The 27,804-nt window shown below is 36.0% G+C and overlaps 1 protein-coding gene across 2 annotated transcripts in view; it reads right to left on the reverse strand.

Moving 5' to 3' along the window:
• LOC132116369 (calpain-15-like) overlaps positions 1–27,531 on the reverse strand; it is a 29,273-nt gene extending 1,742 nt beyond the window's left edge. Inside the window, exons 1-10 of one of the 2 annotated variants that reach the window (XM_059525187.1) lie at positions 27,158–27,531; positions 14,094–15,558; positions 8,852–9,060; positions 8,024–8,207; positions 6,337–6,560; positions 5,148–5,273; positions 3,850–4,002; positions 2,581–2,742; positions 2,275–2,501; positions 1,275–1,438 (exon numbers count right to left, since the gene is read on the reverse strand). In XM_059525187.1, coding sequence (XP_059381170.1) covers positions 1,275–1,438; positions 2,275–2,501; positions 2,581–2,742; positions 3,850–4,002; positions 5,148–5,273; positions 6,337–6,560; positions 8,024–8,207; positions 8,852–9,060; positions 14,094–15,558; positions 27,158–27,252 — 3,009 coding nt within the window. In that variant the 5' untranslated portion in view covers positions 27,253–27,531. Of the gene's footprint in view, positions 1–1,274; positions 1,439–2,274; positions 2,502–2,580; positions 2,743–3,849; positions 4,003–5,147; positions 5,274–6,336; positions 6,561–8,023; positions 8,208–8,851; positions 9,061–14,093; positions 15,559–23,284; positions 24,175–27,157 lie in introns of those variants that run through there. The other variant, XM_059525186.1, reaches the window with a different exon arrangement.
• Between the last annotated feature and the right edge of the window lie 273 nt (positions 27,532–27,804).

The raw sequence follows: 27,804 nt of genomic DNA on the forward strand, positions 1-27,804 counted from the left end.
CTTCCTCTTAATTATTATGGACCTTTTTCACATTTTCTCCAGGTTTCTCAGAAGTGGAAGTCATCACAGTTGGTTAAACATCTCTCTCTCTCTCTCTTTCTCTCTCTCTTTCTCTCTCTCTCTCTCTCTCTCTCTATATATATATATATATATATATATATATATATATATATAGGCCATATACATATATGTTTTATAGTGTGTGTAAATATATAAATATATACAACTTCTAAAATGTATCACCACACTCTGTGAGTGTTTATCAATTTTACACACACACACACACACACACACACACACACACAAGTTAACATTTGAATTGGATCAAAATATTTGATCAAAGTTGTCATTAGACAAGAACAGAAAAAAGGTTTTGATCCACTCAAATGTAGTTTAGTGTAAATGTATATTAATATAATTAATATATATTTTAATTATTAAGGACAACAAAAACTACTGTAAAATAGTAAAAAAAATTAAATATATAATATTGATGGCAAATGTACACACATTTGTGATTAATACTATATTTATGATTATGTAATAAAAGTGTATTATGTAGTGTATTTTACAATCATATAATTTATGTGTTAATTATATATAAACTATTCTTATACAATATTACTAAAAACTTCTAGATATATACATTTGTAATATATAACTGTTAATTATGTTTAATTATTCACTTATTAATGACATTATTATAAACTAATTCTAATAGATAATATGATTATAAAATAAGAAATATACTATAAATACTATTCTAGTATTTAATTATATATGTATCAAATAAATGCATAACAACAATATACATAATAGAAAATATTACATTACAAAAAAATTTGAAACGATGCAAAAATCTCAATAAAATGACGTTAAATCATAAATATACATAACCTGAACCCATTTTTCCATCATATAACAGTTTTAATCTGCTCAGTGTGATTTCTAAAAAATTACTTACACAAAAAATAGAATTAATAAAATTATGCAGAAACAGTTCTCAGTATTAACTAGTTGCTTATTAGCATGCTGTTTATTAGGCACATATTAATGCCTTATTCTGCATGACTATATTCTACGTAGATCCCTAAATACAGAACCTTAACAACTTCCTTACTAATTATTAATAAGCAGCAAATTAGGAGTCTGTTGAGGGAAACTCTCAGTTATTAGTGAACATGTGTTCTATAATCTAAAGTGTTTGCAATTTTCATATTTATCTTCATGCATTGGAGAAACGCTAGTGAAAGTTCTCCCTGCAGCAGGTGTACCTCATGTCTCTCTCCCTTGTTCTCCGTCAGCAGGATGATGGCGTCGGCGAGTGTAGTGGACACGGCCTCCACCTGCTCCACCATCACCTGTCTGGAGCTGTAGATGGCCAAGATGTACCCTGGGAAATCCTGACTGGGCCTGCGAGCGTTGGTGGGGCTGGACACTGTAAAAACACACGCATGCTTTCTTAAAGGGATAGTTCACCCAAAAAGGAAAATTCTGTTATTAATTACTCATCCTCACGTCGTTCCAAACCTGCAAGACCTTTGTTCATCTTCAGAACATGAATTAAGATATTCTTGATGAAATCCGAGAGCTCCCTGACCCTCCATAGACAGTAACACAACTTAAATGTTTCCTGTCCCAGAAACAGAGCAGGGACATCAGTAAAACATCAGTAAAACAGTCCATGTGACATCAGTGGCTCAGCTTAAGCTACGAGAACTTAGCATGAACACTTTCTCTCCCTTGCATCACTGTCTTCTGCCATTATAGAGAGCACCGAGATGCATTCGTGTGTGTCCCCTGAACGTATTCAAATGAACAACGCTTATTAAGTTGATCACATTCAGAGAGGAGAACACGCACATGCATTGTGGTTCTCTCGATAACAGCAGAAGACAGTAACTCTAGGACAACAATTGTTAAATATATTTTTATTTTTTGTTTTCTCTGCACACAATGTATTCTCATAGCTTAGCAAAATTGAAGTTGAGACACAGATAAGTTTTACAGATGTCCTTGCAAGGTTTCTGGGCCTGGGAACATTGCAGTCGTGTTACGGTCTACAGAGGGTCAGAGAGCTCTCGGATTTCATCAAAAATATCTTCATTGGTCTTCTGAAGATGAACAGAGGTCTTAGGGGCTTGGAATGACATGAGTGCGAGTAATTAATGACAGACTTTTTATTTTTGGGTGAACTATCCCTTTGATCTCATCTGAAATGATTCCTGCTGACTCTCCAGAGTGTTTGTTGTGATTAAGTGTGTGTGTGTGTACCTGGGGTCGAAGCCCCCGTCAGGTCCATCTGCCAGTGATTAAAGGCACAGCAGACGACAGCGTACTCTCCCGGCTCCAGCATCACATCACATCCTACGAACTTCTTCACCGCGCGCTTGCTGTGCCCCAGCAGACGTCCCAGGACCAGCTTATTCCCGTTTCCAAACGAGGCCCGAAAGACCATGATGCACAGATCCAACAGGTGACTGTCGGACGTGTCTGAACGCCTGGAGGAGTGACACAGAACTTATGTTATGTTGACTAATATTTCATGTCTCATTCTTGATTTATTTGGCTGGTGTTTACCTGCTGCCCTCCTGGAAGAGAGCGAACTCCAGCGCGGTTCTCTCCAGGACCGTGAGGGCGGTGACGGTCACCGGTTTATTCGCCCGGCTGGGGAAGCAGCCCTGCAGACGAACTTCCTGCCAATCAGCATGAATCTTGCAGATATCCACCGAATCAAAGTACCTGCACACAAAATATACAATCACCACAAATCAAATAACAGTTTTTGTTCTTTAGATGTGCTGGTCTGCTGGATGATTGTGTATTAGTGCATCAGCTGAATACAATACCTGATTGGAATTTAATTAACTTATTAAATATAATTATTTTGTCCATCTCATTTACAATCATTAAAGATCATGTATTAAATGTTTATAAAATGTAACAATTGTTAAAATAATTATTTAAAATATATGTAAATATTTTGATCTCCTATGCCGACACACACACACAAATATAAATATATATATATAGCTTAATTTTTTTTATAAGAATTGTGTTAAATGTCTTTAATTATAGCATAAAATTGAAAACAATATTAAATATAAAAAATGTACATCATATTAACGTAACAAATATCGCATAAAATAAGTATTTTTTTTCACATTTATGTAGATATTGTATTTATTAAATATGCATTTAACAAAATTCATACATTTTTAACATTTGCAATAAATATAATGAATGTCTTTTTCATTTTCAAGTGTATGTAGATCTCACGTGCCACCATTTAATTTAATGTACAATTAAAATGTTCAAGTAATATTTTTAACATATTTAGCAAAAAGTCTCATGGTCTCATGTCATCATTAAATGTTTATATGAAATAAAATTTTCAATATGCTTTTTGTTTTAAAAAATCATTTTTTCAATCTTTTTAAATAAAAATAGCATAAATGTTTTTTTTTTATTAATATAGATTTTAATAATAATATATAAAAAAAAGGTGTAAAATGTTTCTTGTTTTTCCCAAGTTCATCTCATTTGCTCATATGTATATAATGAAAAAAAAAATATAGAAATGTAATATATAATACATAATATAATACAAATGACATATGGCATATTTAATTCAAGTTTTCTAATTTAAGTAGATACTCGTTATCATTAAATATTGTATGTTTATATTATTTAAAATTAATTGAAAATGTATTTAATTAAAATATTTTTTTTTAAACAATTTTCTAATTTTATATTAATACAGTTCAAATGCACAGGCCACTAATGAGGTGCTCTTTATTCATGGAAAGCTCTGATGAAGCTCCTCTCAACTGAACACAGATGACTCACTTAATGAAGTCTCCGTATTCCATCCAGAAGACGCCTTCACTGCTGCCGTGTGCCATGAGCTCGTGACGCAGGTTCTGCGGCCAGTCGGCCCACTCGTCTGACCACGAGCCGTTCCAGGAGAACCGGCCCCAGGGGTTCCTCAAACGCAGCAGCCTGAACACAAACCAGAAGCACTCCTGATTTACAGCTCTGTCCTGCTTTAATGACGCGGCACGCGTGGCTCACCATATAAAACAACTCACTTACTCATGCATGCTATTGCATGACCTCAGAAAACCTGTATGGACTACATTTTTTGTTCATTGCATAACTGCATGAATTATTCTCATTATATGCAAAGCAGTATGTATGTCACAGTACACAAAAATGACAGTTTGGTTTTGAAGTCATGGTTCGGTACGTTTTCAGGAACAGGAACCAAACCTACTCTTTCATTAAACAGTGGTTTACTGTACAAACTGATGCTCCGTTTTTAAATAAATGCAATTCAAATAAACAAAAAAAAATCTCTAAAGTTGAAATACATACAAAAAACATGTAATATGTAAATTGCATACAAATGTAGATTATACACAAGGCAGTATTTACATTAACTTAAATCTAACTATATATTTGTTTCTACAATTTGTTCATAGTCATAACATTTATTTAAACATACGTTAAGTAATTAAAACCACTAACAGGTTAAGCAAATATAATTCATATATAGGCTAAAACAGTGCATATATTTAGCAAAAGGCCCTCCTCTAGACTTTATTATTATAGCGAACAAATGAGTTGTCTTGCCGGAGGTAAATGTAATGCTATTTTTTTTACAAGCTGATTTATTGAGGTGTTTCTGCAGTTGAAACCCTTACTGAGTGATTTATTTCATGCTTATTTTGTGCTCTAAGAAAAAGATGATCGCGATTATACAGCGATCCGTCACATCACATCAAAGAGTAACAAAATTATTTACAGCATGAATTTCCTAACAGAATATGAAAGATGAGATTTAGTTTTTTTATCGAAATTAACTAAATGCAAAGCTTATTGCGTTAATAGGACGGCAGGTGCGCTATATCAATGTCTAATGTTTTATTTAATCTTTTGATTTAAGAATTGATGTTGTTTAATTGAAATGAAGAGTTTGAACTTAACTTCTGCTTATGCAGAGGTTAAAACAACACTGCTTACTGAACCAAAAAGACCCATACTGAATGTTTTTAGCGTGAATGTGTGTGCTACAGATCATCTTTTCTGTCGTATGGGTGAACAGACCCTTGTTTGACCTCATGCATGTTGTGAATGTGTCTGACCTGTAGCCCAGGACATCCCTGACGTCCAGTATGGAGTAGGCGTGTCGTGGGCGGAGCCCCAGAGATTCATATACAGCATCATCCACCTTCATGTTCCCGCCTCCACAGGACGCCCCCATCAGAAAGCTGAGACACACACAGACCCAAACATCATAACTCACTTCACAATTACACTACTACAGAACACGGACTTATTTTAGTATCTTTGATACTATTTTTTAATTATAATTTTAAATTAGTTTACATATAGTCCATTGGAAATTTAATTTTTTGTATTTTATTGTGTATTTTATCTTTTTTTTATGTCTTTATAGCTTTCATTGCATTTTAGTTCAGTCTCAGTTATTTTAGCACATAAAGCTAAACCAAGAACTTTTGAAAACTAAAATACATATTCTTTTTTTTTTCGGTTTCTAAATTTTATATTTAATTTGATTTCAGTTATTTCTAGTAAAAAATTTTTTTTAATGTTTTTAGTTAACTATAATACATACCCTGTTATATAAATACCATATGAATATTCAAATTAACAAATATATGTATAGCATATACAGCTCAAAATATTTTAACCTTTAATATTTTAACGTTATTTCTATTTTCTAGCTTTAATTATATTTTTAATTCCACTTTTTAGTTTCAAAATCATATACAACAGAACTTAACACACCAGAATCACTAATAAAACAGAAGGACAGAAAATGAATCAACATTTATATTTATATAAAAATAGTAATTACTTCATTTAAAATGATTACAACAACTTTTTAATAATGGCTGAAAATATCCAACAGTGTTTCTTTTAGATATAATGTTTATTATAAATTCTAAAATAATAATAATAATAGACATAATACGTATAAATTAATATTATTATCAAATCTTTTGCAATATAATTTGCATTATTCTGCTGATACTGTATGTATAACGAATGCTAGTATGTGGATACTAATTGTCCTGTAATTGTCAAGTAGCCCAGAAATACTTTGTATCAATCCAATTTGTGGTAATACACTTTAGAGGCTCTTTCTTTTAATTCATTTATTGGTTTTTTGCCTTTATAATAAAGGACAAAGGACTCCTTGTCATCTTCTAATGTGCCTTGATATTAGCGAGTCCAGAGCACAGTGAATAAAATTACAGGGCTCACATTACAGGACAATTAGTGTAATAATCTGGAGTGTGTTTGTACCCCGCCTCTTTGCAGCTGAGCATCTTGGCCCATATGAGGTCCGTGTCGATGGGCTCTTCTCGAGGGTTGGTTGAGCTGACCTGCAGCATCAGACTTTCACAGGGGGCGCCAGTGAGCGTCGCCAAACCCTCGATGGCACGGCCGGCTTGCAGCGCAAAATATGAGCCATGCAGCTTCGCCAGAGCCTTTTCAATCAGTGCGACCCACAGCTGCCTCCGCTGAGCCTGTCCCAGAAAAAAATATTTTAATTAAAATATGAATACAAGCCATTAGCTGGAAGTAAAGCAACCAACAGGGATGTAATGTTTGCAGTAAAAAAATGTTTTTAAAAATACAATTTAAATTTAGACATTTAGCAGATGGTTATATCCAAAATGACTTACAAATGAGGACAATAGAAGCAATCAAAATCAACAACAGAGCAATGATACACAAGTGCTAGAACACGTACGTCTACGTTAGCTAAAAGCAGTATACATAGTACGTTTTTTTTTTAAATCATATAATAAATAAAAAGAAAACAGATAGATTAGAAAATGAATAGAGCAAGCTAGTGTTAGAGGCTTTTTTGGTTTTGTTAATCAGAAGAAAGTCAGAATTATAATTGTATAATAAATAAAAAGAAAATAGATAAAATGCAAAAAGATAAGAGAAGCAAGTATGTTTAAAAAAAGAAAAAGAAAGAAAACACGCAGTTAGTAAATAAATAGAGCGCGAGTCTGATAGGGGCAAGTTTTTTTATATAAAACAATAGAATTAGAATAGAGAAAATATATTTAAATAAATATATATAGATTATATATTTATAGCCTATACACACACTACTTTTTAATAAAAAGCCTTTGTAAACTAAAATATATAATTTTATTTAATATAATTATGTTCCATATATTTAAATCCTAATTACATTTTAATGTTAATAGTAGTATATCAAATGTATACAGTTATATTCAGTAATAATAATATTTAAAATTAAAGTTAAATTCTTTTAAAATATTAAACTCTTTACAAATGTTTAAAACACTTTGAACTAACGGTCTAAAATATTTGCATACATAATAAACAGTACACTAATACATACATTTACATTTACAATATATACGACATTTTAATCTTGTTTACTTATTTTTCTCATGCTGATTCATTTTAGATTAATTTTTGGCATAATAAAATCATTTAAAATATTAAATTTTTTACAATGTTTAAATCACCTTTTTTTTTTTCTTTTAAACAACCGATTAAATATTTTCCAGCAAAGGTCTAAAATATTTGCATATATAATAATCATCAATAATAGCATACATAATTATCATTCCTAATATTACATAATTATTTTACAATTGACAATTTATTGCCACATGACATTGTTTAGTTAGTTAAAGACGTGCAATTCTTTAATTTAATTAAAAATATATATTTTTTTAAATATGTCTTTATTTAGATAAATGTAGATCTGGCTCCAATATATATGCATCAAAACTATTTGCTGTTACAGTTAACAACAATTAATTTATCGCCACCTCTGGTTGTTTACTAGTACTGTAGGTAAAAAAAAATTGCTATTATTTACTGTGTTTGACGACTATATTTGAAACCGCTCACTGATGGCAGTTATCTCAAAAAAACATGATTGCAAGTATTTATAAAATCAGTCCTAACAAACAAACTCAAGCACAGCCACACAAACCTGTGAGAAGAGCAGGAACCCGTATTCGTCGCAGGGCAGCATGTCGTCCACCAGAACCGTGGTCCACGTCCCGTCTTTACAGAGCCGCACCTGATAGGCTCCCTCCTGACATATGGTTCTGGTGATCATCACACGCTCCACCAACTCGGGCCGCTCCGCGAGCACCGCCAGAGCGCTTAAAAACCTGTGAAGCACACCAGCGCGAGTTTGAGAAGAGCGTCACCGTGAACATTTCACTCCTACATCACTAATCTGAGGCTGAAATGATTGTGCGCACAACTAATCAGCTAAAGGAGACGCCACTTGAGGTCATGTGACGAACAAAAGTGTTTGAATGCATGAAAAGTTACTTTACGGTACTCCATAAAGAAGTAACTAATTGTGATACTTCGTTACATTTGATGGGAAGTAATGCATTACGTTACTTACTTTCTGTCACTTGAGCTTGCTTATTTATTTTTTATAATAAAACCCCCAAATGTTGTATTTTCGGCAACTTTAAAGGCCTTACTAGTTACTTGAAAAAAGTAATCTGATTACAAAACTCCTGTTACTTGTAATGCACTTCCTCCAGCACTGTGCATAACACATACTGTTTCACATACATTTTTATTAAATGTAACCCTGGATAAAGTCATTTTATGGTGATTTATTTGGTTTTCTACAAAAAAAATCATCCTTCACACAGGATAAAAAACATTCTGTGAAAATGTAACCGTGCTATCTTTAATATTGACTGAGTACAGTATCCACTAAACACATTGAGCTGTATGCAGTAAACTAGTACTTCATTCCAAACACAGCTGTAGATAGATGCACTTCTCTTACCAGCAGTTTCCCAGAAGGCCTTGCAGTATATCTGAGGGGCGTGGCGTCCTGAACACAGACCACTTCACGCCACGATCCTTGAAGTTATTGCAGTTAATCTCGTGAGGACGGAGCCACTTTTTGATTCGCTGCTGGACGCTGTCGTTCTCGGGGAACCCGACCGAACGTGGACCGGGGGGGAAACTGTCATCCACGAAGTTCACCGCGTTCTACAACAAACACAAGAATTTGTGACCCTGGACCACAAAACCAGTCATAAAAGGTCCATTTTTTTTTATTGAGATTTATACATGTTCTGAATTAATCATCTTTCCATTGATGTGTGGTTTGTTAGGAGGACAATATTTAACTGAGACACAACTATTTGAAAATCTGGAATCTGAGGGAGCAAAAAAAAAATCTAAATATTGAGAAAATCATATTTAAAGTTGTTAATGAAGTTCTTAATGCATATTACTAATGATAATATTTTTTTTATATATATATTTAGGGTAGGGAATTTAGAAAAAATGTATCTTCATGGAACATGAACTTTACTTAATATCCTAAAGAATTTTGGCATAAAAGACAAATCTATAATTTTGACCCATGTGTATTGCTACAAATATACCCCAGAGACTGCTTTTGTGCTCCAGGATCACATTTAGAAATATAGCGCACCCAAATAAACAAGCACTTGCTTTTATTAAATTAAATTAAATTAAATAATAATACAAAGTTTTCAAATTTTAAATATATTTTGAATAAACATGCTGTGAAATGAGTCTTAATTTTAAAATGTAGAAGTAACTCGCTATCATAAACATTGATATCAAATTAATTACAATTTTAATATAACATTTTAATAAATATAATTTGTCCTTTACATTTATATAGATTTCATTTGTCACCATTAAATAATATGCATATAATATAAAAAAAGTCTAACACAATATTTTTTTTACTAAATATCATGTAATGATATTTTAATTTAAACATATGTATATATAAAATGAATATTTAATTTAACAATATCTATGTAGACATTATTTCTCATCATTAAATAATATTTATATACTATAAATGAATTAAATTTACTACTACTATTACTAATATTAATACAAATAATATTAATAACACATTTTTTAATAAATAAGGTCGAAATAATTATTTAATAGCTTTTTCCCTAAATGTATGATGTCATTTGCCATCATCAACTAATATGCATATAAAATACACATACATGAAAGAAGTAATTGTTCATTTTCACCTTATTAACTCTAAAAAGACAAACTTTCACCTTAAAACCTCAACTTCTGTTCACTTTGTTAGCGTGTACATCATTACAGAGTCGACATGTTGTGCGTCATATGCAGACACAGTGAAGAGTGAAGAAACATGTCTAATTCAAGTAAACCAGTCCAGAAGCTTCTGGAGCAAAACTGCAGCAGATATTCTGCAGGAGCAATAAAGCTTCAGACGTATTCTCACGGGCAGCAGCAGCTCTCACCTGATTTTCTCTTCTATTTGTAGAAAACACGTGTATGTCGGAGAAATAGGGGTCATTTTGACTCTGGGGAGCTGTTTAATTGCTTTCGCAACCGTTTCTAAAAATAAGCCTCCCAGGTTCGAAGCAGACGGACACGGATCGGCGAGGTTGCTGGGAAAACACGTGAGGATGTGGAAACGCGGCGCAACTGTGTGTTAATCTGTGTTCGAGATGTCCGAAATGAATATTTTTTAATCTGCAAAAATTATTTTAATATATAACCTGCAGACAAATACAGCTTAGAAGCATGTTCTAAACTTAATTTGTGATGCATCATCTTTCATTATGCAACATTTCAGAAGTGAGCACATCTGGGTCAAATCACAGCTGCGCTCAGACCTGAAATGAACATTCAGTCTAGCTGATCTGATCACAAGTAAACAGACCAGAACGTTCTCCGATCAGATCACTCAGAGCATCTTCAGGGACGCATTTACACTGTAAACACGAACACATCCTGATGTGCCCCAAAAACACTGAAGGACCATCTCGTCAAATAACACGCAACAGAAAAGCAAAAAGATGTACTTCATCTCAGAGAAAACCTAAGCATTCACATCATGTTGCATCGACCCTCCTGCGGAAATAAGGAAACCAGAGAACATATAAAATCTCAGATCACAAGAGGTCACTGAAGAAGCATTTGAGACTACGAGTGTCTTGAAGCAGCATCCAAATATATATTTAAACTCTGAGATGATACTAACAAGTCATTAGTGACAGGTAATGTTGAGATCACGAGCTCTCTTTGGGATCATATTGTGATTTCTATCTGTTTTGAACAATCGCAGTACTTTAAGAGGCATTTGACTCTTTTTAAAAAATTTTTTTTTAATGTACATAGATCTCATTTGTCATATAATAAGCATTTAATATAAAATGAAACTTTTGCTAAAATATTTGTAATAAATTTGTTGTAAAAAAATTCAAGGTTTTCATCTCATTTGTATATTATATAAAACCAACTACTTTTAATATGATATTTTATTGACTATAATGGCAATTTGTTTTTAATCATTAAATATGTGTAAAATATAAAAATAGCTAAAATTTGAAGATTTAAAATAGTATTTTCAGTAAATAATACAGTGTGAGAATTTTTGTTATTCTTTTTAATTAATGTAGATGTCTTTTGCCATTTTTAAATGGCATTTTGTGTATATAATATACAATTACTTTTATTATATATATATATATATATATATATATATATATATATATATATATATATATATATATATATATATACACACACACACACACACATATATATATATAATAAAAGTAATTGTATATTATATACACAAAATGCCATTTAAAAATATTTTATATAGTGTGTGAAAGGAGTATTTAATTAGCTTTTCAAATGTATATAGATCTTTACTTCAAGTAATATGTATATTTTAAAAATAGCTATCATTTTAATATTGTGTAATAGTGTTTTTCAGTTTTTTTTAAATATATTGTTAAATATTCTTCATGAATACAATGCAAAATAAGTATTTTATTTGTTTTTCATATATCTTTTTTGTCATAATATGTATACTGTATAATGGAAAATTAATTACAAAATTATTTTTAATATGTAATATTTTAATACATGTAGATCTCATAAGCTATTTTTAAATAACGTATAGTTTACAATTCCTTTTTTTTTTATATGCACACATTCACATGGGAAGTATTTGTGCATTTTATTCAAAACATCTAGACTTGATTTATCATGGTTTAAGCTACTCTGAAAAAACACCTTTAACTAGAAAAATATATTCAGCACCTAATATGACACGAACAAGTAATTTTTATCAGTTACTGTAGATAACATAAGCATATCTGAAAGGAAGCTGCTGAACTTGTATTAATGAGTCTAGAAAATAAGGGAGTTGTTCAATTTAAAAGATGAAGTACTCCGCTTAGAGCAGTTTCAATTGTAAGTGATACTAAACACCTTTGTGTTCTTTTATGGAATATGGAAAAGATCAAGAACAAGAAGAAGTTGGGAATTAGCATCTCAGCCACGTCGGCAATGAATCATTACACACTTGACTCACATGGACATTAACTTCTGCAGGACGCTCCTTAAACATCCCTTCCGTCTGAACACAGCATCACGAGCTGAACAACATGCATTCATCATCTCCTCTAACACAAAGTCTGAGCATTTTCTTTTCCAAGAAGGTCAGAAATATATCAAATATTCAGGAGATATGAGAGGCGCCTGTGTTTTTTATATTGGCTCAGCATCAAAAACAGAGCTGCGGTTTGATACCAAAGAAGTGTCAACTGAACAGAGTAGCAGGATGTTTAGATAAGACATTAGCATTCAGGCTGGTCAAGTGTGTAATAAAGAAATATATATTACAGTATATTGTGAACATAAGACCACTAGAGATGCACAAATGTATCGATCACTGACATTACAAAACAGATTGTTCATTAATAATTAATAAAGTACATCTACTGTGTTGGATAAGGTCTTGTATTTGGTTCCTGAGCCGCAAATCAGCATATTTTCATGATTTCTGAAGATCATGTGACACTGAAGACTGGAGGAATGACGCTGAAAATACAAATTTGATCACAAGAATAAATTACGTTATAAAATATACTCAAATAGAAAACTGTTAGTTTAAATTGTAATAATATCTCACAGTTTTACTGTATTTTTGAATCAATTAAATGCAGCCTTAGTGAGAATAAGACACTTCTTTCAAAAACATGAAAATCGTACAGAATCCAAATTTTAAATGATTATGTATATACTATATGTATAAAACACTTTTTTGGATATCATGTAAAAAAATGAGTTAAAATATTTAAGTTTTTAAATGAACATAAGGAAGTAAAATAAAACTAGCCTAATTAATAAACTACATCTATCTACATATGTTTACATGGAAAACATTGTGCATCTTTCAGGATTAAATAAAATTGACAATTTAAATCGAATTCACTAATTCTGACAACATTTCCGTAACTGAAATTAATTTTAATATCATTGTAATGTCACTTAAGCCATGTATCATTCCCAGGACTTAATTATTTGTTCATGCATTTTAGGTAAATCACGGCAACTAACTTTTTTTAGTTAAATAATGTTCACAATTTAAATAAATTCAAATGACAGAAAATTTACCAACAACGAGGGAACAAATGAATACATTTTATTTAAAACGTGGCCACAAGTTAAGAAATCTTTTTTTTCTGCATATCATTTGCGGGATCCCGTAGAACAGAGTAGAGTATCGGACGATGTTTGTTAAAATAATTATCTGCATTGAATCTTCTTGCATCATGCTTCTCTGTTAAATCGATTCTGAACTTCGTTTTTAACATCAGCACTGCATGCTTTAGAAACAGCTGTACTGTGCTTGCTTACAGTTCCTTACACACACACCACTTGAACGTAAAATAATCATTCATAAAGTTTGAAGCGAATTACAAAGCTGTTCTTAGTGGGATGTATTTACATTAATCTTACGTCATAAAAGCATTTAACCACTTACATGACTAAGGGCTCTTCTTCGTGTGCATTTGAGTGTGGGGTTAAAAACTAGACTAGAGCACCTCTGTTGTTAAAAACTAAGCTCAGAATTAATTCCAGAAAAGAATCGTGATGCATTCCGATAATCTCAGAATCGATCTACGAATCACAATGCATGGATTTTTTGTCCCAGCCCTATTAAAACCCAACTCAAACTGACAGTGTCTTACCTCTCTACAGAAGCTGACGATATTTTCCAACAATTCCTTGGCTTCTCCCTCATCCGTGCGCCTGCGGGCCTCCACATGCATGCTCTCCCGGCGTTTGAGCGGCTTCGCGATTTTGCGCTGATTGAGGTACTGCTGCGGAGTGTGACACGCCACGCAATGCTTCATCCTCACTTCGTTCAACAGTGTGCAGGCAGGACACGTCCACTGACAGGCGCTCTTGTCCAGCGCAGACGGGGACGAGACGGAGGAAGAGGAGGAGGAAGTAAAGGCACGCATGTGGGAGTGTGGTTGTTTCCGAGAACAAGATGAGCTGTTGGACGGCTCGGAGAAACCGTGCAATTTAGACGATCCGCAGGCCGTGCAGTTGTCTGCACCCGTTGGGTTGCGCAACGTACATTTGGAACACGCCCACGAGCTGAAGTCCGGACTGGACGGTGATGCCGGCGTGAATCGCACCAACTCACCAAGTACATCGATGACGTCGGTGCCCGAACCCGGCCGTGACCTTCGACATGCATCACAACGGCCAGCGGATGATGAAGGAGGAGCTGTGGAGGCGGAGCATCCGGGGCACTTCCAAGAGGGCGGTGATGTGACTGGAGGGGCGGGGTTGTTAGGCTCCTCCTCTTCCAGCACGCTGAGGCGCTTGATTGGGTAGTTATCTGATGGTGGGAGGGGCTTGGATTTGGTAGGTGGGCATGTTGAGGGTGATGTTGGAGAGGGGGCGGGGTTTGGAGGACGTCCAGGGGGTGGGACTTCCCTTCGGCTGCGAGGCACAGGGTTATTTTGAAGTGAGGACAGGGAAGGGGGCAGAAACGGGACGGGGGGCGGAGACGGGGTTTTGGAAGGTGCTTGGGGTGGAGAATCTTCAGTTAGATCAATGAGAAGCGGTGCGGACGGTCCCGCGGTTTGTGTGGGAAACCCCGCCACGGGTGTGTGCACTTCTGGGACCACTAGCGCTTCAGGAGGGATTTTTGGTAAGGAGAGTTTCCTCGGACCACCGCATGCTGAGCATGATAATGCCACCGGAGTGTTTACTAAAGTACAGCGAGGACACGCCCACTCTGACGACCCCTCCCCTCCTATAGACACCTCCCCATTGGGTTCAGTGCACCGGGACTCCCCATTGGCTAACGGACCTTTGGCTTCTGGGCTGGAGGAGGGCTCTACTGGAGTGGGCGGGGTCTGCTTGGGTGGGAGGGGTCCGTTGGGTGTAACTGAAGCTGCTCCACACACAGTACACGAGCCTAATCCATGGAGATTGGACACAGTGCAACGGGGGCAGGACCATCGAGGTTCCTCAGCACTACTGAGGCGCAAAATATGGTTCAAATCCGGCTTCTGCCGAGGAGCTTCACAAATAGAGCAGCGCAAGGAGCCGCTGGAGTTAAGAAACGTGCATCGCCCGCATGACCAATCAGAATTCCTCACGACTGCGGCCATCGAACCAGGAGAATGAGAGTGACTGAAAAAGAAAGAAAAGAGAAACAATTACTGAATTAAAGTACCAAATACAAAGTACACAAAAGAAAGAAGAACAGAATTGACAAAGAAAAAGGAATAAGTAGAGCGTAAATACAAATAGGATTAAATAAAGAGACACATAAGGAAGATTAATAATACAATGCATTATTAATAAAGCAATATTATTAATACATCAATATATTAACCTTATATATCAGGAAGGTTTGCTTGATCAAATGAAATTGGGCCATTATAAAGTACATATTTAAAACTAATTTATTTTATTGTTTTATGCTATGTCTGAGGCCATTTAAATGGCCTATTTTGGGTGGGTAAATTGGTAAAAAAAAATTATAAACATACTATGATGTAGACAAACAGGATAAAAATTTTGTGTGTGTGTGTGTGTGTATACATATATATACATATATATATATATAAAATATTAAGAAGCTGAACAAATGAATAAACAATTTAATAAGGAGATAAGGAAAAAATGCATGCGAGAAGTCTCTCTACAGAAATAAAAATATGCAACAAAGTATTATAAAATTGCATAATATTTCATTATAATCCACCCTATTCCTTAGATGTCAACCACTAAAAAAAATTCACATCAGTGGCCCATTACTATCAATTATTAAATACCCTTACTCTACATGAGAAATGACAGAGTAAAGATCAACATTTGATTAATTAAAAGAGAAAATACCTAAAATGATAACAAGAGCATACAAACATGATATTTGGCAACTATGAAGACCCTTTCAAAACTGTTTTATATACTGTTGGTCTTTGGGTTGGTTCCCTGTGAGCGTGCGGAGACAGTTGGCCCGAGTCTCCAAAAACCATTGCATACACGCAATAAGACATTTGTACGGTGAGTCACAGTCATTAGCACTGGTCTAACAGAACTGGCCCTCATCCCACTCCTCACTGTGTGTGTGTGTGTGTGTGTGTGCGCATTATATGAGTGACTCAGTAGTGATACTAACCGTCGACTTAAGGAGGATCATGCTGATAAATAATGCAAAGAATTAAAGCTTGTGTGAGTGTCTGATCATATTGTGCGTGTGTATTCTGCAGTGCATGATGGGTGTGTTCGGTGACCTGTTAAAACTGCTGGAAAGCAGCGAATTACAGGCGGAAATAGTTTTTCCGAGTAAGAGATCCAACAGCATTCCAACAACATAATGTTTTTGGCTTTGGGCTGATGAACATCATATAAGAACAATGTTGACTAAAATTCATTTTAAAACGGTCACATCTGAGTCACTTAAGGAAAATCGAGGCAATCTGGGACAGCTGAAATCTGAGAAAGGAAACCTTTCATTACACAAATGAGAAAAGGACACACAAGGTCAAAGAGAATTCATTTTTATGAAATATGAACATATGCATTCAGGTTTGATGTGTCCCATATAGGAGAGACTGTCTCACTTTTACTTGTTTCTCAGCGTAGTCTATATTCTTTAAAAGTCCTATATACACAAACCTTAAAGTCTCAGCAACAAAATAACTATTTTATTTGCATTTACATCATTATTGCCCAGGAAAAAACAGTGAAAGGTAACACTAAAATATGAAACCATCGTTTTAGCCAATAAATACTGCAATGAATATATTTCAATTCTCAACCTAATATACATGAAAGCATGTTTCCCAACAAACCAATAAAAATATGATGACCCTGGTATTTTAGTTTAGTAGACTGACTTTTGAAAGCAACACACTAAACCACGGCGTAAGTGTGTGTGTGTGTGTGTCGGAGAGAGAGAGAGAGAGAGAGAGATGCACGGGGAGAGTTTATTCTGAAATGTGATTGGCTGAGGAGATAGGAGCTTGTTACTATGGGAATAAATCCTCAGTAAAGCCTGAGAGAGCAGAAACTCACTTTCTCTCGATAAAACACTCAGGAAGCATCCTGATAATGATCATACACACACACACACACACACACACACAATAGAGACATACAGCTGGGTTCATGGACGACATGTCACACTGGGACGTCCTACAGCACTCATGTCTCAGTGTCAAAGGTCAAGATAAAGGTGAAGTGTGTTATTATATATTAGGTGGAACTGGCTGATCCACTAGGATGCTGGGCACTAGTTGACCCTCATGATCCACATGGGTTTGTAAAAAGAGTCTGAACACAGAAACAGCTTACAGTTTGACACGGATGGAAAGGGATTACATAAAGTGTTTCTGAAGCTGCCTGGATTCTGTTAACACGAGAAACCCTTTTAAATAATAAAAAAATTATAATACAAGGACATGTGGAGGTCTTGCACGGCTCAATCCTTATAAAAATAATATGAGGGAATTGTTTTAGCAGTAAGAATAATTCATACGCGCCTCGTCCTGTGCCATATGACTCCAGCTGAGAGCTTGTTTCTTCTGTCTGTGGCGTGTCAGTTGTTAAAGAGGTCGGTGACAGCCGTTTGTTTTACTCCCTGAACTTTTGGAAATGAACAGCCGCGTACAGCAGATGGTGCTGTGGAAAAAAAGCGGATGTTTCTGCAAGCCTGACAGCTGAACTGCTGTTTTTCTTTACATCGTATTCTCGGATGGATCAGTTAACTCGGTTAAATAATGTACACTAGCTTTTTTATATCTGTCCCTTAGGTTCACTTTCAATCACAGCCAAGGTTTCTTGTGCTAATGTTATACTTTATGAGCGTTTTCAACCCTCTTTCTGAGCCTTAACATTAAACAGGACATTTCACTATTGCGCAATAAAGACTTCTTTATGCAAATGACTTCAGTTGTGATTGGCTGATTTCAATGTACCATCATAGTTTTTACCCAAAAATGTTACTGTCATAATTTAAATCACACTTATTTACTCACAAAATTCATTTTAGGGGCGTCTTTTTTGACATACAAAGACAGTCAATGAAGATTACAGCGAATATATGTGTATTTGTATAATTAAGTTCCACACACACACACACACACGAGTAAAAAGATAGCAGCATTTCCACTGTCGGGCCAGTGCGAGCCAGGGCTTAAACGTACAGTATGGAATTTTTGGCCACCAGGGGTCAGTGATCAAAATAATAACAAAAGCCGTACTTTGATGACGTTGGGAAAGAGCGTGGGCTCATGGGAGTTGTTGTTCATTGGAACACGCGCTCTGCCGCTCCCCACATTCTGCACTCATTCTAACTTCTATTTTGACAATCACGTCTTTTCGAACGGAGAGATATATGAATTAATCAGACCCCTATCAAATCAATATTCCATCTAGCTAGTAGTAATATATGTAAAAAAAAAAAAAAAAAAACTTGGTCGCCTTTCGTTAATAATTATAATTACGTTTATACTATGATATTGAACAAGATAGTGAACTGCATTTGAAGCTACTTTATCCAGCTAGATATAGAATAAATGTGGTTTTACATTATACTATACATGAGAGCTAGTCCGTCTGCGTTTTACACAAGACATCATCGTTTCACAAAATATACGGATAGATACAGTTAGCTGAATGGATGCATACTTGTTTATTAGAATGCAAGCGAGTTTAGCATCTCTCTGTAGTTTCAGCTTGTCACAAAGCTCTCTCCATCTTGGAAATGCAGCTCCAATATTTACCTGTTTCTTGTTTCTTCTCTTGTCCCAAAACCTTCTCGGGTCGTTTATTTCACCCGTACGTTTGCGCTTCACAGACTGTGCAGGCAAAGCATAATCATGATCCATAACTAAATTATTGATTGAGGTATAAAACTAATATAAACAATATAAATATAAAATATAATAGTCTCGATAAAGGCTAGATACTACTTTTTCTTCTGCGTCTCTTCTTTTCTTCTGTTCACCTTTGTATTTGGCGGCTCCGCCGGGTTACGCAGGAAGTTAGATAAGCTAGAGGGGTCAAAGTTTATATGACGCCATAGACGGGCGTCAAAACGGAAATAAAGAAACGTGCCATGTCTTCTAATTTAACTATAATTTTCTCCGGATTTGAAAGTTCGTGGAAACCGTCGGGATAATGTAAGTACACAATTAAAAAATATATATAACATAGATATAGTGATTTCTGCTATTTTTAAAGCAGAAAAATTACATATTGTGCCTTTAAAGCGGGCCGGGCGGGGCTAATAGCCTCGGGCCAGTAGCACCGAGGCGGCAAGGAAGCCGACCGGAAATTGAAGTCGGCCGCATGCCGCCATCTTGTAGCAGAACTTCACTTTGCGTTAGCATCCCATTGACTCCCATTCATTTTGGCGTCACTTTGACAGCGAATAACTTTACATCTGAGGCATTTAAAGACTCCATTTGTCCATTATTTATTTCTAAAGATACACGACAATGTATAAAGGGCTCCATTACCTTCTATGTTACATTATGGCCCCGTAGAAACAGTTTTTGTAAAAATAGGCTAACGATTGCGTCATAACCACTCGACTTTCTGTCGCATTACCGTACAGACAGGAGGAGAAGCTCGCAGGCAATTAACTTAATATGGCGTACTGGCCTTACATTTTAAAATACTATACAAAATAATTAATCAGAATACTTACTCCTGCTCACTCACGCCAAAGAACGCCCCGCTCAAGCTCGCCGTCTCTGCAAGATTAACGATGGCAGTTTGCACGCACAGCCACTTAGAAGATTTACATCTGTCAGACAGGTTGCTGACGTCATCAAGCTTAGTTTGAGTCTGCGCGTCAGAAACGGAAGTGCTAAAAATAGCTAAAAATGGGCTTCACTTGTCTCAATTGAGTTCCAATGGGGTCGCTGTGTCCATTTCTTTTACTGTCTATGGTAGCATCGAGGCAAGAATAGCGCAGCGTTTCCACCGTCAGGACCTGAAGCTCCGCTGCGCATCACTTAAACACGCCCTTTACACGCCTCACAGAACAACGTAATGCAACCTCATCATTTCACCAACAAAGAGAAGTTAACAAAAAAAAACAAAAAAAAAAGAGAAGTTATCAGAAAACTAATAAGAAATAAATCACTGGAACATGTGCGATCAGACACGAACATGATAAAAGTGGCCGTTTGTTTGCATGCTTTGTTAAATATTCAAATTCAAAAGCAGCAATGTTTAAAACTATAGAATACGTGATAGGCTACATTGATCATAATGATTTAATTTATCAGGACTCAAAATTAATCACACATAAATACACTAATTTCTATTTTATTTATTTATTTTTAACGCTTATGAAAAATAGCCAGCCTGTAGGTCACATTTAGAATGAATGATAATATCTCTATTTTTTATAAAAGCTCCCGAACAAAAACATTATTATATTTTTTATGATAGGCAACGTGAGCTAAACTCTCAAGACGAGACTTATGACAAATAATATAAGTTACTAAATAATTACAGGATTGTGATAGAGAATAAGAAGCTGACATCTGATTTCTTCAAGTGGTCATATTTACATAGTCTTTTACATTGCTTAAAATATTTATGCCTTGTTTAGGTGATTATAATCCACATCGGATAGCGTTATTTCAAACACTCGCTGCTGACTGAAAGTGAGTTTTGAGCTCAACTTATTTTAAAGTGTTTAATGCTGGTGTTATAGCTGTTAGTTTTCTGAAATGATCCGCAGTGCAGACGATCTCTATTTGTATAAAAGCTCCCGAACAAAAATCATTAGTGATGATATGCTACGTGGAGCTAAACTCTCGAGACGAGATTTATGACAGATAAAATATGTTCAATAAATACACAATTGTGATAGAGATTAAGAAGCTGACGTCTGATCTCTCTTGATTGCATTTGTTTACTATGGTAACGTTAATGTTTAGCGTGCATAATCTTTTACATCGCTTATTAAGATTTCTGCCTTGTTTAGTGATTATATTATTATCTACATCGGATCAAGTTATTTCAAACACTCGCTGCTGAGTAAGAGTGATTTTTGAACTCAACTGATTTTAAAAAGTCTTTAATGCTAAAGTTATATAGCTGTTGTCGTTCTGTAATGATCCGCATCGCTGAGCTCTCCAGACGCGGAGAAACTCCGCCTTTGTTCATAACCCCTCCTCTAGCCCCACGCCCGGTTTAAGCTCACCAGTGGAAACGCGGCTACTGACAAGACATCAAGAAGCAATGCTGTTTGATGACTAGAAACTTTTTTTGATTACAAATTGTCATTTTTGATGCTCAGCAATACTTCTTCCCATTCACTTTAATTACATGCAAAGGAGCAGCATGAACAATCTACTGAATCGTTGCTATTGTGACCCATAGATAATAAAAGCCTCACAGACATGGGTGAGAAAATGATGACCAAATGTTTATTTTTGAATGAACTATCGCTTTAAATGAACATCAGCGTATATGCTGATGATACAGTTCTTCCACACCTGCCTCAACATGTCACGCAAACATGATTTACACCTGTGAAACAGAGAAGAACATCAAAGATGTGTGTTATCAACACGCGCACACACACACGAAACCTCACGGGTTCATGGGGTGCCCCTGACAAACAGCGTTAAAGGGAAAATCCTCTAGTAAAAAGATGCCTTCAGTCAGAGAGGCTGCAGTAGCATCTGCTAAAACCAAACCATCTGCTTATCTCACACACACACACACACACACACAAATAATGTCCAAGACATTTCAGCTATACACTGTATTGACACATACTTCATTAAACATGATCCTACTGCACTACATACCTTCTGCTCACCAAGGCTACATTTATTTGATCAAAAATACAGTAAAATGTTGAATTATAACAATTTAAAATAGCATTTTTTATGTAATATATTTTAATTGATTTCTTTGATCAAAGCTGAATTTTCAGCATTTCTCCAGTCTTCAGTGTCACATGATCTTCAGAAATCATTTTTATATGCTGATTTACTGCTCAAACATTTCTGATGTTTACAGTTGTGCTGCTTCATATTTGTGTGGAATCTTTGATACTACTTGAAATAGAAATCTTTTGTAAAATTACAAATGTCCCTACCATCACTTTTGATCAATTTAATCAGTCCTTGCAGAATAAAAGTATTCATTTCTTTCCCAATAAACAAAAACTTTTGAATGGTAGTTAAAAATTAACAAACAACAACAACAGCAACAAAAAAAGGACTCCTTATCAAAATTGTGAAATGAAACCTAAGATGGGATTTGATCTGATTTATCAAGAAATTACTTAACAGAGGGTGAAAATTTCCTTCAGAATAACATGCACAGACGAAACGGTCACAAAACCACCAGAAACGTGCACTGAAAATATATTCTAAATATATCTAGGCCTAAGTTTAAGATTTATGTCATTGAATTACATTTTCATGCATTTGGACTACACAGTTTTAACATGTGCTAATAAACTTAATGTGATGCATATCTGTTAGTGATACATGAATAAAACAGATCAGATTTCTGTAAAAACTAAATGTGTATTAAAATACACAATAACCAACTTAATATATTTATCATTAATAATTGAATATTATTTGTTCCATATTTTAACCATGTACATACTTTTTAACTGAATAAATGTTAATAGTTCCACAATTCAATTTGAATTAATGCATTTTGATTGAAATCAAATCAAACTATGCCAGTGACCTGTTTCACTGATACATGACTGACAAATATTTATCACACTAGGTTTATTATTAAACTGTGTGATCCAAGTGCATGCACTTTAGGCCTAAATATTAGTTTGAGCATGTAAACAGTCAATCTGATACCATGTTGACTTTAAGTCAGCTGATGAGGCGATGCACGTGTTTACCTGCGCTCTCTATGAGGGATAGGCTGCTGCTGCTGGCGGGTGATGAACGTGGTTCCCCACACCGGACTGCTGTGGCTGGTCCTGAGCCAGCCCATCGGAGCGGCCGGCGGGAACGGGGCCGAGCCAAACCCGTGATCTGATTCTCTATCCGTGGTCAGAGACGACGCAGAACTCCCCATTGCCACGAGCAACTTAGAAACGCACACGATGCGTCCTTCTGTTTGTCTTTCATGCACATAAATACAGTCAAACACAAAGGTCAACAGGTCTCAAGCTCAGTTCGCAGGGTCAGACATCTCTAGTCTGCCAGAGATCAACATCAGGAAGTGGCTGTGATTGACAGCGCTCATGCACACAAGCGAGTCTTATAAATAATCCACAGTTGCAGTTTTCCCCAAAGGTGTGCAAGGGCCACGAGCCCTCAGGTGGTGTTTAACCTGCCATAACCTCGCCTGAGAGGAAGGACGACGGTACAACACATTACTGAAGCACTAGAGACTAAAACACTCTGTTTAGGGCTTCAAAAGAGAAAGTTTGACGTAGCAAGAAAGTTTCCAGTCTCCAGTTTTTCTATGCGTCTGGTTGAGTCACAGCGCAGTCCCTCTAATCATGTCCGCTGCCTGTCTCTCTCTCTCAGTCTCTGTCTGTCTGTGGCTCATCTTTCCGCAGCTGTCACCGGGATTACGATGCGTCACATTTCATCCAGCCTGCAGAAGCAAATATTCCTTTCATCGCAAAACAAACATCAGCGTCCAGAGAACAAGTATATCAATCTGTGTGCATCTACGCATGCGAATGGGTGCATGTATATCTGCGTGCATGCATTTAATCAGCGATACATGCGAAGAGCAATTTTATAAACTATTTCTACATGGTATAGTACAACCTGTTAATAAAAAAATCTTACTTTTAATGAAAATTCAGCAGGTTTTAACTAGTAGAAACAGGCCAAATTTAAATTGTAAAAAATATTTTTTAAATAATTTTTTTTTAAATTTCAACATTTTAAGGTATTTTTGCTGATACCAATAACCACCATTACCTTATGTCAAATATGACTGATATAATGATTTTTATGGGTTTGCATGCTTAAATTATTTTGTTGGAAAGTTCAGAAAAAAATTATAATTAAAAAACACCAGTAATAATTTAAAAATCATGGTAATATCTGCCGATACAAGTTTAGCCACCAATATTCTGTGCATACCTTGTAAGCTCTGAAAAACAAATCAGTCAGATATAAAACCGACATAACATGACTATGCATGCAAACCCCTGTATCAGTATCAGTGTGAATGCAGCTGCGCATGCATGTGTGTCTCCAGCATCAGTGGACTCAGATGACACAGAGAGGGTTTCTGACCCAGCGAGTCAGACTGCAGGTGCTGCAGTGAATCTCGTCCTGCTTGTGTAGATCCAGCTGCTCATCTCATCTGAGTCTCATCTAAAGCTCATGCAGATGTTCATAATGTGACAGCGACGGCTGTGAAGGTTCTCATCTGTCTCTCCAGCCACCGGAGTATCAAGTTTGACACTCAGATCGCGACTATGAATATTTAACGGCGCAGAGAGGCTCGGGTGAGGTGCAGTGGTCTCGGGCCCGGTGAGGACATGGGTGCTCCGGTTCCGCCGGTCCTCCGGTCCGATGTGGGTCTCAGCTGCGGTCGAGCGTCAAAAGCATCGGGATGGATGATACAGACAGATCCCTGCGGCTGAAACGCTGCTGTCCAGATGTGTGGTGCGGTTCGGTCCCGCTCGGTTCCTTTTGCCGGTTCGGTCACTTATGATTCGGCTGGAGCGGATGATGATGATGCCGCGCACCGCAGAAGCACACACAACAGCCAAACCGCAGCAGTGTTTTCATGCATTTCCTCACGGGACTCATGATGACAGCATGCGTGTGTCTAAAGCGCAGTTTGATGTGCATGCCTATGCTCCAGTTATTTATTTGATTCGCTTCTTAATTCAGCCCGTTTCTCTCCAGGACGCGCAGACGCGCGAGGATTACGGCGAGTCAGCAGCGCGCATGCGCAGATGTGACGCTCAGCCTCTGCCACAGGACTCGGATTCTCGTTTATCCCATGTATAAATATATACACTAATAATCTAGAGACAATAGGTAAGTGAAATGTACAAAGCCAGCCGAGAGCACGTCTTGGTTTTTTTTTCCATCTCAAAATCATAAGACGACATTATATATATATATATATATATAAATTATTATTTAAAAAATTAAAACTATTTCAAAAAGTTATAACAATATGTTTTTTAAATTTAAGATTATTTTCCATTCAGAATGTCTTGGGAAAAGACCTAACGAATAGAAAAAAATGAAGGTTGAATGGGCTGTGGTGAACATATTTGGACATCAGTTGTGTGACTTGTACATTGTACTTGTAAAACTACTAATTTCTTCTATATTATGAGACATACTAAAGAAAATTTTATAATATTCCAGTTTAGAGCATTATTATATGAGAAGACATAAATTATGCTAACTGCATTGTTATGTACAGTATGCAGAAAAAAGAAGTGTCCCTGTCATTGTTATTCATTACTTAGTTGCATTATTAAATATTCTTAATACAAACTTCAGAAACTGGAGCTGTGATCCATGACATAGCAACATGAGTTGAATTTGAGCATTAGGTCAAATATGTGTTGAGAGTTTGTTAGTTAATTAGGTGTGTTCAATAGGTTTTTGTGTGTGTGTGTAAGTCATACACAGGAAGTTCTATGGAAATTATTTTATTGCACTCTCTCAAGAACTCAACTGATAAAACCAGTCTGACAAGATCTTATGCACGCATACGACAGCTACAGATTCTTGTGGTGTGAGAGAGCCGATGTGTGAAACAACTGACTGAAACCACAACAGACTTGATTTTGGATCGTGTTAACAATGACAAAACATGCATACAATATTTAAGGCATGTGACACTGATGACAGCAGATTCAGGAGAAAATGCGTCACTGTTGAAACACACACACCTTCTTCATAATGAGTCTCAATGAGCTCAAAGGCTTCTACTGAGCTGATACTCAAACTCTGTGCCCCAAGAGACTGTTTTTATTTTAGAGTTCTAAAACATTATTTGAGTATTTCCTGCCTAAGTTAGCTAATTAACCACACACACACACACACACACACAGTAACACTTTATATTCAGAGCCAACTGACCCATGAGAGACAGACAGATTGCTGAATACATATACAGACAATCTACTAAAACTACTATACTTCATTGTTCTTACAAATGAAAATTGAACATGATCTAAAAAAAAAACAGAAATGAGAACTATATAGAGAAAAGATATTCAGTCTGAATGAGGAATTGATGATGAATGATAAGTATGGTTATATTATTCATAAACATGAGCATCTTTAAAGTGATTCATTTCACACACACACACACACACACACACACACACACACACACACACACAGTTCAGCTCAACAGTTAGATGTTTTACACAGCACTGCTTAACATACCAAACTTTAGCTTCTGAGGGAAACTTCCATATCTCCGAATTCACTTCCTAGATCAGAAACATCAATAAACCAGAGCCTAACCAGCACTTAACCCCTGACCAAACCAGAGGTTAAACTATAAAGAAACCAGCGTTCGAGTTTAGAACGAGCAGATCTCTCAGTGGCAGAGTGTTACATTGTATCACTTCGTCGAGGAAGTTTTAAAAGGAAGAAACGATACAATGTAACATTCGATGCGACTGTCGCTCGAACAATTAAAGAAACAGAACCCGCCAAAACATAGCGTATGGAAACACATACAGGCTACATCATATTACATATAGCTTGATATATGAGGTGTTTTATGGTGTGTTTAATCTGCGTTAGAAAAGTGATCTTACTTGTGAAGCACAGGGGGACCTTTGGATGGACCGATGATCTTCTCTTCCTTGATTTGCCCGTTTAACTTTCCCTTCTGTTGTCCGAAACGATTCATTTCCTCCCCAAACCCTTTATTCAAATACGTATCGACTCCCCACGAGCTCTTTCTTCCTCCAATCCATACTCGTTTGTGGGTGAGCTGATGTGTGATCTGGTTGGTTTGATAATCTCGCAGGGTTCCTCATGCTTCTCTATGGAAATAATCACAAGAAACAGATCGCCGCGCATTCGCCGTAAACCCGCGCTGGAACCCCGCACTACGCTGATAAGAATGCGTAGCTCTCGTTCAGAATGCGGATTTCTCAAACTCGTTTCCCAAAATGCCTTGTGTATGTTGGAGAGAGAGGTAAATTCTCATTGGACCGCGAATGTTGTCGGACTATAAAACTGTGTCCTTGGAATACATGGTGTTTTTCCTACAGGGGGCGCCTTACGGCTCAGAAACCTGAATCCTCAATGAGCCGCGTTCAAATCCCACGACGGTTTTTAGTTATTCATTTTTTTAAACTGTACATTTGAAATCTAAAACTTACAAAGATTCATATTTGAAATTTAAATCACAATCTGCGTCAACAGTGTTTATAAAATTATATATTTTTTTAAAATC

Source organism: Carassius carassius, chromosome 35, assembly GCF_963082965.1.
Source record: "Carassius carassius chromosome 35, fCarCar2.1, whole genome shotgun sequence".
In the NCBI taxonomy this organism is placed as follows: domain Eukaryota; kingdom Metazoa; phylum Chordata; class Actinopteri; order Cypriniformes; family Cyprinidae; genus Carassius; species Carassius carassius.